General features: G+C 37.4%; 1 protein-coding gene across 2 annotated transcripts in view; it reads right to left on the bottom strand.

Moving 5' to 3' along the window:
- Positions 1 to 12,221, bottom strand: part of KITLG (KIT ligand) — an 81,916-nt gene that overhangs the window by 24,796 nt on the left and 44,899 nt on the right. For both annotated transcript variants that reach the window (XM_055336567.1, XM_055336566.1), the window contains exon 3: positions 11,494 to 11,556. In XM_055336567.1, coding sequence (XP_055192542.1) covers positions 11,494 to 11,556 — 63 coding nt within the window. The remainder of the gene's footprint in view (positions 1 to 11,493; positions 11,557 to 12,221) is intronic.

The raw sequence follows: 12,221 nt of genomic DNA, 5'->3' as shown, positions 1-12,221 counted from the left end.
TATTTCATTTGTGAAATGATAGATCTGCTTCTTGACTCAAGATTATGACTAGGAAATGAGTGATTGAAGGCTGTATGTTTCCCAAATGTAATTTTTCCCTTTACCTTAATAACAGGCATTATTGTCACTATTCCTTAGCTTTCACAGACCATTTTAAGCTCAAATGGTTCTGTATAAATATCAACTCTCAACATTTATCAGAAGAATGTAAGATACAAATAATGTTCTCTACTAGCGGAAGAATGTGAAGAATTAGGAAAAGTTGATAAAGCCACACAGGAGGCCAAAGAAGTGAAGTAAGTACCTCTCAAATTCTTTAAGTAAATATAATTTAAGGTTCAATTCACCTGCATATACATACAAAAAGAAATATACTCCTTGTTTTGAAAGGGAAAATCTGGGTTTTCCTAAACTCCAGACTCTCAATTTCTTATTTTCTTTCTTGGTAGCTTCCATCTTACATTTTCTGGGTTAATTTCAGGAACTCTAGCTAAGACTACTGGGAAAGTATGTTCTCAAGTCCTATGTAACATGTATCATTTTAGAATGCTATCTGAATCAAGGATTATGCATTGATAATTCTTGACCAGCTACCACGCCACCACCATTGAAGATTTGTTTAAAAGCTGTAAACTTCCTAAGAGATTTTAAAGCACTATGAGCAAGTTAATGATTCAACTAAATGATTAAATAAAAGATATAAAAACTACTAAAAGCATTTTAAACATAACTAGGAATAGGACTGCTTCCAAAGACCAATAATGAAAGTATGCACATTCTAAAACCACACCTAAATTTAAAATAGATAATATAGGAGTATATAAAATAGATATTATGTGATATAACACCTCTGGAGTCCCAGAAATGATACATTTGAGACTTGGCTGAACCTGTGTAGGTTAAAAATATCCTTGGGACTTGCTGGGTCTGGCATGCTTTCTCTTCTCCATCCCCTGCTTCATTCAAGAAATTGTTCTGGTTTATTATCTGAAAGAATTTGACATGTTATTCTGCATAAATCTTAGATGCAGAGGGAGTCTCTAAGAGCAGTCACCATTAGCTTTATGGAATTAGATGAAATTGCACAAAACGTACTATAACATTTCTTCATGCACACACTTGACACTACTCTCCATTTCGCAGCTATATGTAGAAATGCCTGTGTGCTTCCTTAGTTGGCCTAAGGTAGATAACTACATTGTGGGAATTCACTACAAAGGAGTTGGGATAATGTACCTATTAGAGATTCTTGGGGAGAAAAGCACTGACTCATAAACCATGAGCCCTCTGAGGAATATTCACAAGAAGCATGCATCCAGTCTTCTAATCCAACTAATCTAATTACCAGCATTATCGCCCAGTTAGATTGTTTTTGTTTTCTTTAATGTGTGTGTCAAACCTCAGTCTTGCCAGAATTAGAGGTATGAATGCCCAGGGCACAAAGCCTTCTTTTCTTTCCTCCTGTGCTTCCAGCATTTACCTCCTGGCTAAGAAATCAAAAGAACCTAGAGCCATGCCATTAGAATCACAATAGTTTAGATCTGGAAGGAATACTGAAGACCACCTGCTCCAGTCCCACCAATTTCATAAATGGAAAAAAGGCCTAGAGCAATGAAGTGGTTTGTTCAAGGTTGTACAACAAATTTAAGACAGAAACATTAGAAAATCTAGACTCCCCTAGTTCTTTTATCAGTGGTACAAAGCACATACAGCTGCAGTATTTTTTCTGCCGGGTTGACCGTGAGTCATATGGTCTCACATCTGGACCAGGAATACTGGTCTTTAGACTCAAGAGAGCTCTTTGGAAATGGCTCTTTCTATGTCATTTCAATGAATCGAGTCGTTCTGAGGAAAATAAATGTCTCCAAGCCAGTTGTCACAACCAAACAGCAACTGCCAATTGCCTTTAGTGGACTTTCTTTATTCTCCTAATATTTACTCTTAGGGCTGGAGAACAGACACTCCCCTGCTATACTCAAACATTCCATGGCAGGCAAATTTCAAACATTTCTATAAAAGCACTTTGCAAAAACAGTGTGTGCTTATAATCTTGGTGTGGAATCTCTAAAATCTTAACTCCCTTTTGGAGGAGCTGGGTTTTGTCATGATTTGGGCATCTTTCATTTTCTTGCCTGAATTAAAGTGATGCAGAAACCTCAATCTGATTAAGATGGTAATCAGCCCAAACTCTATAAATATGTGTTGTTTCCCAGGGCAGGCCTATAAATGGTCCCTGAGCCAGACATAAAATAGCACAGTGGTGAAGGAACAGCATGGTGAGGTAAGGGCAGATGTGATGAATCAGAGGCTCAGTGTCTTGTCCCAACTATTAACACACTTTGTGATTCTAGTCAAATCACTTAATCTATTCAGAGTTTCATGTTTCTCTATAAAATAAAGGTGTCTATCTAATCTGTGCTAGCCAATACGTGAGCTATTAGACACCAATCGCTACAGATCACTCAAAATGTGGCTAGCATGACTAAAGCACTAAAATTTTAATTTTACTTAATTTGTTTAAAATCAGTAAGATTCAGTGACTGGAAAAATTTTTAAAAGATGTTATTTATCTATCTATCTATCTATCTATCTATCTATCTATCTATCTATTTATTTATTTATTTATTTATGGAGGGTGCTCATGTAAACTGGGGGAGGGGCAGAGGGAGACGGAGAGGGAGAGAATCTCAAGCAGATTCTGGCTGAGCTTGAAGCCTCATGTAGAGCTCAATCTCACAACCCTGAGACCACCACCAGAGCTCAGATCAAGAGTCAGATGCTCAACCAACTGAGCCACCCAGGTACATATTTGGAAAACTTTACACATATGAATCTACACCTTCAGTTGTAAATTTTATGAATATCTAAATCTAAATATTTCTGATTAAAATTTAATGTCTGCACTGAAACATGCTACAGGTATGTAATACACTGTGGATTTTGAGTATAAAAAAACTTAAAATATTCCATGAATTTATTTTGATAAGGTAAAAGGATATTTTGGATATAGGGTAATAAAAATTATTTTACTTCCCTGTTCCTTTTTTTAAAAAATGTGGCTACTGAATAATTAAGATTACATACATGGCTTTCCTTATTTTTCTACCAGAGAGTAATAGTCTAGATATTCTGAACTGTGTCTTAATATAATCCACTTATTAAGATGGGCCCTGTAGTTTGAGTACACAAAAGAGCCACTTAAAAATAGTCTTTAATGTTATATTCATTTAACAATCTATACTTATTCCTTTTAAATAAATACGTTCTATTATATGGGAGGTAGAAGTGGATACGTACAGTGTCTACTTGGCAGATTTAATCTATTTCCATAGGAAGTACTTCTAATCATAGAAGTTGACTCTCAGGATCCATATCTACAACTAGTCAATTTGCCCTGTGGCTAGAACTGATTGGATCACAGTAGACCCCTGAACCAGTTGGACTACTTGGAAAGTCTCTCCCCCAAACTGGTAGGTAATAGAAACTAAACTAAACAGTCTCTGAGCAGGTCTAAAACTGCAAATATATAAAGTTGGGAGTCTGGGGTAGCTACATTTCACCAGATGACTAGAACACAAAAAAATTCTTCACAGACAGAACAGAATAAGGCAGAGATGCAGAGATTCAGAGTGGAAAAGGAAAACCTGGTAGCTTCCCATCTTGGCTGGAATCTCTTTCATGAAGCCTGGCTGCATCCTTGCCCTTTTTACTAGAATGCTGTTCTTTAGCATCCTTATAACTGTAATTTTTCTGTCTCTCCTTTTTCAATTTTTTTAAATTTTTTTTTATTTTTTATTTATGATAGTCACAGAGAAAGAGAGAGAGAGAGAGAGAGAGGCAGAGACACAGGCAGAGGGAGAAGCAGGCTCCACGCACCGGGAACCCGACGTGGGATTCGATCCCGGTCTCCAGGATCGTGCCCTGGGCCAAAGGCAGGCGCCAAACCGCTGCGCCACCCAGGGATCCCTGTCTCTCCTTTTTCAAATTAAGTTTGAGTTCAGGGATCCTTGAGTGGCTCAGTGGTTGAGCACCTGCCTTCGGCCCAGGGCATGATCCTGCAGTCCCGGGATCGAGTCCTGCATCCGGCTCCCTGCATGGAGCCTGCTTCTCTCTCTGCGCCTGTATCTCTGCCTCTCTCTGTGTGTCTCTCATGAATAAATAAAATCTTAAAAAAAAAAAGTTTGAGTTCATTACTGTTAGTGAGAACCAAAGAACTCTAAACAAATAAGATGGATTCCCTTCAAGATTTGTAAATCAGGACATTTTTTGCCAATAGTTAAATGTTTACTGGTTAGGAACTTTTGAGTAACACCTACCTGCTGGAATGAAGAAATATACAGAGGAGAGAAAGATTTGATCCCTTATCTTTAGATAAATAAAACACAAGAGAAAACATAAAAACAAAATAATGATAGCATCTGACAAATGTATATATTCCAGATCTTGGGTTTTTCAGATCTTAATTATTTCTCACAACACTTTGAGACAAATACATAACACAATTTTAAACAGCTATGTACACAATATGTGATCAGATACCCAAAATGAACAGTTTCTGGACAAATTCTATAAAAATTCAGAGATGATGAACTAAAAGGTAAGGTCCACAGATCAGATACCATGATGGTACTGGTGACCACTGTATCCCCTGAGTGAAGCAGAGTAGGGGTGATTACAGTTTTTACTGGCCGAATGATACACATAAGAGAGAGCACAGTCGAACAGTAGGAAATAGCTCTGGGGAGAAAGGGGGACCTTACCCCAAACTTGGACGAGAGAACCATGAAGACGCTTTCAGCTGCAAAATACTGGATGATTCTGCAGGTACAATTGGCATGAGTAGATGGAAGAGGAAAGGGCATATGTGGGTGGCATAAGGGAAATGGCACTGAGCGAAATATTGGAGTTGAGAATAAGCACGGTAATTTTAGGAGGCAGGGGTGCATTTTGCTGGGGTGGCAAGTTTGTGTTGGGGAATAATAGATATTAAGATGAGGTGGTTAGGATGAGGCAAGATTATGAAGAGTCATGAATATCAAAGATTCAGGAATTTGGCATTCAGCCTTTAGTCACTGGGACAATGAGAAAGTTCTTGAATACGGAAATGACTCAATGAAAGTAGTTTTAACAGAAGCCTCAAGGAAACCATGATTCCTAAAAAATGCATAATACCTTTTACCTAAGATTTTATTAAGATTTTTAAAATTTATTCATGAGAGAGAGAGGCAGGGACACAGGCAGAGGGAGAAGCAGGCTCCATGCAAGGAGCCGGATGCAGGACTTGATCCCGGGACTCCAGGATCACGCCCTGGGCCGAAGGCGGTGCTAAACCGCCGAGCCACCTGGGCTGCCCTACCTAAGATTTTAAATAAAATGTACATACATCTGAAAAAAAAAAAAAAGATAGCAATAATATTGAGGTGCAGGTATTGTGTGAGGAGTTACAGGCACTCAACACAATAATCTTGTGGATTCTATTCAGGTCAAATTTGTGCCTCAAGGAAATTACAAGAGATTGCATGGGAATTTCTACTTCCTTCTTCACTTTCTCTCAGCAGATATGAAGTGCATATCATTCATTAGGCACTGACAATACAAAACAGCAAACATAGACAATCCCTGCCCTCGTGAAGTTTACAAGTCTAAGCGGAAGGTTATCAATGAAATAAATCCACAAATAAATGGAAAACTGCTACTTTGAAGGAGATCACAAAAAGAGTTTCCAGTTGGAAGATTTAGCTTCATGAAAGAAGAAAAGGAAGGTTCCCTTAAAGAAGTGAAATTGAAACCAAGAGTCCAGAGTTACTGGAATCAAAGGTCTGACCAGGTACAGAGGAAGCCATGCGCAGAGGAACAGTGGCCACAGGGGGACGTGTCAGGATGTGGGGCTGGAAGAGGATTTGGAAAGGTGCCCCATCATAAGAGTTTCAGGGGCCTTGCTTACAGAACACATTTTTTTTTTCTGCTTCCTAAGAGTTACAGGCACACAGACATTTGAAATATATGAAGAAGGAAGGGCAAAGTAATCAGGTGTGTGTGTTTGTTTAATCACTGTCTACTCAAGAAGAGTCAAAACCTCAGGAGGCCTAGAGTGGCTCAGTGGTTGAGCATCTGCCTTCGGCTCAGGGCATGATCCTGATGTTCCAGGATCGAGCCCCGCATCAGGCTCCTTACATGGAACCTGTTTCTCCTCAATCTGCCTATGTCTCTGCCTCTCTGTCTCTCTCATGAATAAATAAATATAATCTTAAATTTTTTTTAATAAATAAAATCTTAAAAAAACAAAAAACAAAAAACAGAAGAGGGGTCAAAACCTCAATTGTTAAGTCCTGGAATGGCAAGGGAGGTGCAAGGGAACCTGAGGCAGTAGGGCCAGGCAGAAGAAGATGAGAAGAGTTAAGAACTGGAATCCTGCACACCCGGGGAAGGATGCTGCCAAGGGAAGGTGGCCTGTAGGATTATGGCTAGATTGATATTACATACTGCCAGTGACTTCTTTGTTTAACCTTGCCTTTAAAAGGAATTAAAGATTCCTTTTAGAGGAATCTTTTAAATCAAAGATTTAAATATCTTGGTTATTGCTAATTTTGGTTATTGCTTACGTGACGGAAAGACTGGCTGAGGTAAGAATCATCAATAGATGCTAAATTTGGGGGAGAAACTTTGATGAGGAACAGTGCATGGTCTTAAAACATCTCCCTCAAATGTTGCTTACGAGTTCCTAATGAGTAAATACATAGAAATACTGGAACCCCTTAACCAGGTGGTCATAACAGCAACGTGAGGAGAAGATGGACACTGAGTGTCTGTGTGTGTGATAACCTCAGGATGTTTCATCACTTATGTAGCATCATGGCCTGAAATACATAATCTTAATGTAATCATTAAACATCAATCAAAGGTTTCAAAGACATACATTTTACTTAAAGGGGATGGCTGTATTACTCAAAAATTTCAATGTCATAGGGATGAGAGGCTAAAGAACTCCTAAAGCAGATAAAGAGACATGAGATATTTATACAAACTTAGTGGGCTTAGAGTAACACAAATTTATTATTTTACCATTCCTGAGTTCAGAAGTCTAACACAGGTCTTACTAGGCCCAAATCAAGGTGCTCACATGGGCTGGGTTTCCTTTAGGGGCTCTCCAGGAGAATTCCTTGCCTTGCCGTTTCTAGCTTTGAGACCACCTGCATCTCTTGACCTGTGGCCCCTTGCCGCATTTTCAAAGCCAACAGTGTAACATTTTTTAATCACTCTCTCTGGCTCTCACACTCCTGCTTCCCTCTTATAAGGATTCACAAGGTTAAACTACGCCCATCTGGATAATCCCAGATAAACTCATCCCCAAATCCTTAATTACATCTGCAAAATTCCCTTTACCATGTAAGATGCTATATTCACAGCATGGGACATCTTTGGGGAGCCATTATTCTGCCTATCATACTAATGTCAAATGCAAATCATTATCCTAGATTGGATCTTGTACTGGAGGAAAATAAATACTAAAAAAAAAAAAAAAAAAAGATAAAATTTAAGAAAACTGAAATACAGCCAATAGATTCAAATATTTTGGTTATTGCTAAATTTACTGAAGCTGACAACCAGATTGTGGTTATGTAACAGAAAATCCTTTACTTAGGAAATACACACTTAAGTATTTAGGAGTAAACAGCCATTATGTATACAAATGACTCAATGAGTTTAGAAAACTAACAACACACATCTGAGGACAGAAAGCAAGCATTTAGTAAAGCAAATGAGGCAAAATGTTAAAAAGAGATAAATATGGATTAGAGTTTGTGAGTATTCTTAGAATATTCTCATAACTTTTCTGTAAATTTGAAATTATTTCCAAATAAGTTAAAACTGAAAAATCTAAAATTAAAACCGATCATTTTCTTTTTACTCAAACACTATAAGCAAATCATCATTTATATCATTTTATAAACATTAGAATGACTGCAGATGTGTGGTACAAATTCAGCAACCCAATTTTTGCTGAGCCACCTAGGTGTCCCAAAACCCAGGGCCTCCTTTTTTTCCCTTCTTTTTTTCAGAATTCATTCATTCATTCATTCATTCTTTTTTTTTTTTTTCAGAATTTATTTTTTTAAAGTAATTTTCTACACCCAACACGGGGCTCGAACTCACATTCCCAAGATCAAGAGGCGCGTGCCCTACTGACTGAGCCAGCTAGAGGCACCCCCTAAAACCACTATAGTGTTAACTAATTCAGGCAAGCATTATCCATAGATGCTAAACTCACAGAGTGAAAGATTCTTGGGGAAAGATACTCACAAAGTTTCAAAGTACTACCCCCACAGGACTCTTTGTTTTTAAAATTGAAGTGAAATTCACATAACATGAAGTTAATAATTTTAGAGTGCACATAATTTTAGAGTGTATTAAGTACATTCACTCTGTTGTGCTGGTCTTCCTGTGGTAACATTACTGGCAAATAGAAGGATCAGAAACGTTTAGGATTCTTAAGGTTAGTGACTTAAAATCCTAACAGTCTGGCAATATGATAGTTTCAAGAGTTTAAAATAGAATTGGTAATTATCACTGGATTTAAATGCCAACTGGTTGGTCACACCCTGCTATTAGTGAGAGAGAATCCGCTAGGTAATTTCTAGGAGGTCTCTTAGAAAAATACTCCTTACCCCCAACCTACCCCCATTCATAGGAGTATTTAGCGGATTTTTAAAGCAAAAGTGCAACAATGAACTGTATTCTATTCTAGAGCCTTCTTCTTCTTTTTTTTTTTTTTTTTTTTTTAAGATTTTATTTATTTCTGCTCTGTGCCTCAAGCAGAATTTTATTGCTTTGGCCCCAGAGAATCTTTCTGGTACCCATTCTGATTCCTACTCTGCCCTCTATTGTTTAAAAACAAAAGATAAGGCAGCTGAGACTCTGACCAGTGACAAATCATCACTGGCCTCTCTACTGGGAAATTCCACTGGTCTTGGCAGAAACTAACATTTTAAAATAAGGGTAAAACAAAGCGTTAAGACCCCGCTTCTCCCCAAAGCCTTATGCACGGGCTTATTTTTCTTGCCAATTGTGGTAGCCGAGAACAAAGTTTCTCCAGTTGTGCCAGGACAGTATGCCAAGTTCAAATAATAGTGGACTTTTCTCAATTACAGAAACAAGAAAAAAAATATGGCAATGAATTAGCTTTATTTTTACAAGTTTGGCTCTTGATACCAGCAGCCCATACTGAAATCTGTGATTTGGCACAATCTATGATTATACCAGCACAACATAATTTATTTTGTTACTTTTAGTTTAACATTAAGAGCTGCATGATTTCTTTAAGTTTGGCAATCATAGATCTAAATGCTTCTACAGTCAGGAGCACGGTGCATCTTTATTACTTAAATGTTTCACTTAGAACACCTTCCTTTGCTGTTGTAATTATTTGGAAACTCGCATTCGATAACCCAAGGTTAAATGTCAGGTGACCTGGGGTTTCTTTTTAAGACTGTCACTTTTTAGTTGTATAACTTTGGGCAAAACACTTGTAAACCCCAGTGTGTCATTTGTAAAACAGAAATCACACAAATCATAGTAGCTATCTTGACTTCCTGGTAGGGTTTTTCTAATCATCCGAGGAGATAAATATGTGAGATCATTTTGAAAATTTAAAAAAAGCATTATATAAAAAGGCCCAACCATCCCCCTCACCTAGTTATTATTAAAGTTTTTTTGCACATAAGGCTAGGTGATGTGTTTGTTATTTTTAAAGATTTTTTTTAATTTATTTATTTATGATAGAGAGAGAGAGAGAGAGAGAGACAGAGACATAGGCAGAGGGAGAAGCAGGCTCCATGCACCGGGAGCCCGATATGGGATTCAATCCCGGGTCTCCAGGATCGTGCCCTGGGCCAAAGGCAGGCGCCAAACCGCTGCGCCACCCAGGGATCCCCGATGCGTTTGTTATTTAAAGCATCTGGTAAAGTGCTGCCTCCACAGTTTTTCCTAAACAAATACTTTACTTGCTGCCTGAGTAATTGAGTGACAAGATTAATTAAATTTCAGGCTGCTATGATTTTACATTCCCCCCCTAATTCAATGGGATAGACACTCACCTTAACTTGAAGATATCTAGTTCAACATGATGCAACAAGTTCTAGGGAACTTTAGATAGTTCATGCTAACTAAAATGCTTAGTACTTTCCTAAGGAAAAGAAATAGGCCGCTGAGGTTCTCTTGAAATGATAACTTAGGGTCTTTGAAAGACTTTAAGCACAAGCACTTAGTGATGTGCTTACCACACTTAAACTGGTAATAATTTTGATTGACTAACCCACAAAAAGTACTCAAGGCCTAAGACAGCTTGTGCGCAGTGGATTTGTAATAAGTACTTCATAAATCATGGAAAGAGGTCTACTTGCGGAGTAACCCAAATGATTTTAAATTAACTCAGGGAACACAATACAGCAGTTGAAAGGAACCAACACGGATTAGCACATTACATGTCAAATGTGTGTTGCAAAATATAAGCAAGTTGCAAAGTGGTATATACAGTATAATGCTATTAAGTACGAAAATACAAATATAGGATCTTATGTGTATGAGTGCAGATTTGCAGTAAATGTAAAAGAGCAGCTATGCGTTGCTGCATTCAACTCAACTCAAGGTGATGCTATCCTCATGCCAGGCCTTGATAACATGCAGTGGGATGAAAAATTTCAGTTCATAATACTTGTTTCTAACAGTCAAATTGTCTGTAAGAGACAAAGTGGGGACCAGTGGAGATAGGAGAGAGGCCATACTGGGGTCTTTAGTAATATTTATAATGTTTGATTAAAAAATACATCTGAAGTAATAAATATTGCACCATGGTAAAGTTTAACAAGGTTATGGGATAGGTACATAGGCATCTCTATGCTTCCAGGATTCCTTCATGTATGAATTCTGATCATTTGTAATCAGAAAAATAATTTAAATTTCTTGGTTGCAGTAATACAGGTATATTTATAATCATAATCTCATTTATATTGTAAGTTTCTAAGAATCTATTGACTAATAAATTCTTAGATAAAATATATTGTGATCTGAAATTAAATAGGAAAGAGACTTATAAAGGATCTTTTCAGGTATGCAAAGAATTTGCATAATTTTATACTCAAGCCTTTTTTTAGGAGGAAGCTAAAGGAAAGGGAGAAATCTGTGGCCAGCTCTAAGGAAGATGATCTTATTTACTTTAGAAGTACAGGTCCAGGACACATGTGCTGAAAGGCTTATCTCTAAGTAAAGTTTAGCAGTTATTTGAGGATAAATCCATGCAAGTCAAATTCCAAGGATACTTTCTTCAAATACTGACAATTAGCTAACTCCTAAATGGCAGATCATTTCCTGTCTCAGTAGAATGATCCCATCTCTCTTGTCAGCTCTTTTGTCAGATAATTTTCTGTCTCAGTAGAATGATCCCATCTCTTTTTGTCAGCTACTAAAAAGAAACTCAGAAATGTACAGTTTACATACCAAAACATCCATCCCGGGGACATATTTGAGGGCTATCTTATAGTCTTTTGGAAGATTTGCCACCTACAGAGACCAAAACAAGAAGAAAAGAAAAAGGGGAAAAATCCATGAGAAAATTCATATATAGCAATCATACTGTTTTTAGTGGGAGAAAAACACATACAAACCTGTTATATTGTTTTTGAGTTATCACTGAATTTCAATATTTACATAGTGATTTTCCATTCTTGACTTCCCTTTGTAATCAAAGGCACTCTCCAAAAATAAAGTGATAATGCAAGTCTTTAGATTCCAAATTCGGTAATGAATAGAAGTATAATCCAGTGAGTTTTAGAAACATCTAAATTTAATTTCTACCTGTGGTCTTAGAATTCCCTTCCAGTTTCCTACTGTTTCACCAATGAATCAGCAATACAATGTTTTGTTTTGGGTTTTTTTTGATCAATGATTCTCAAAGTGATGTGTCAACATCACCAGGGAACGGCTAAAAAATGCAAATTACCAGGCCACATCAGCTCTACTAAATCTTACTTATGTCCTCCAGGTGATTTTGATACAAATTTGAGAACTTGTTGATCCTAGGAAAAAAAGGTCTGTGAAACCTCAAAAGAACACTACCACTCAAGAGATGCAAATACTTTCTAATTTAAATAATTTGTAAAGACTCCCTTCTGTAAAATAACTTAATCTCCTTACCGAGGCCTGAACCTTGGAAATGTCTCAAATAT

Source organism: Nyctereutes procyonoides, unplaced genomic scaffold (assembly GCF_905146905.1).
Source record: "Nyctereutes procyonoides isolate TBG_1078 unplaced genomic scaffold, NYPRO_anot_genome, whole genome shotgun sequence".
In the NCBI taxonomy this organism is placed as follows: Eukaryota; Metazoa; Chordata; class Mammalia; order Carnivora; family Canidae; genus Nyctereutes; species Nyctereutes procyonoides.
This window is presented reverse-complemented; position numbering and strand designations above follow the sequence as displayed.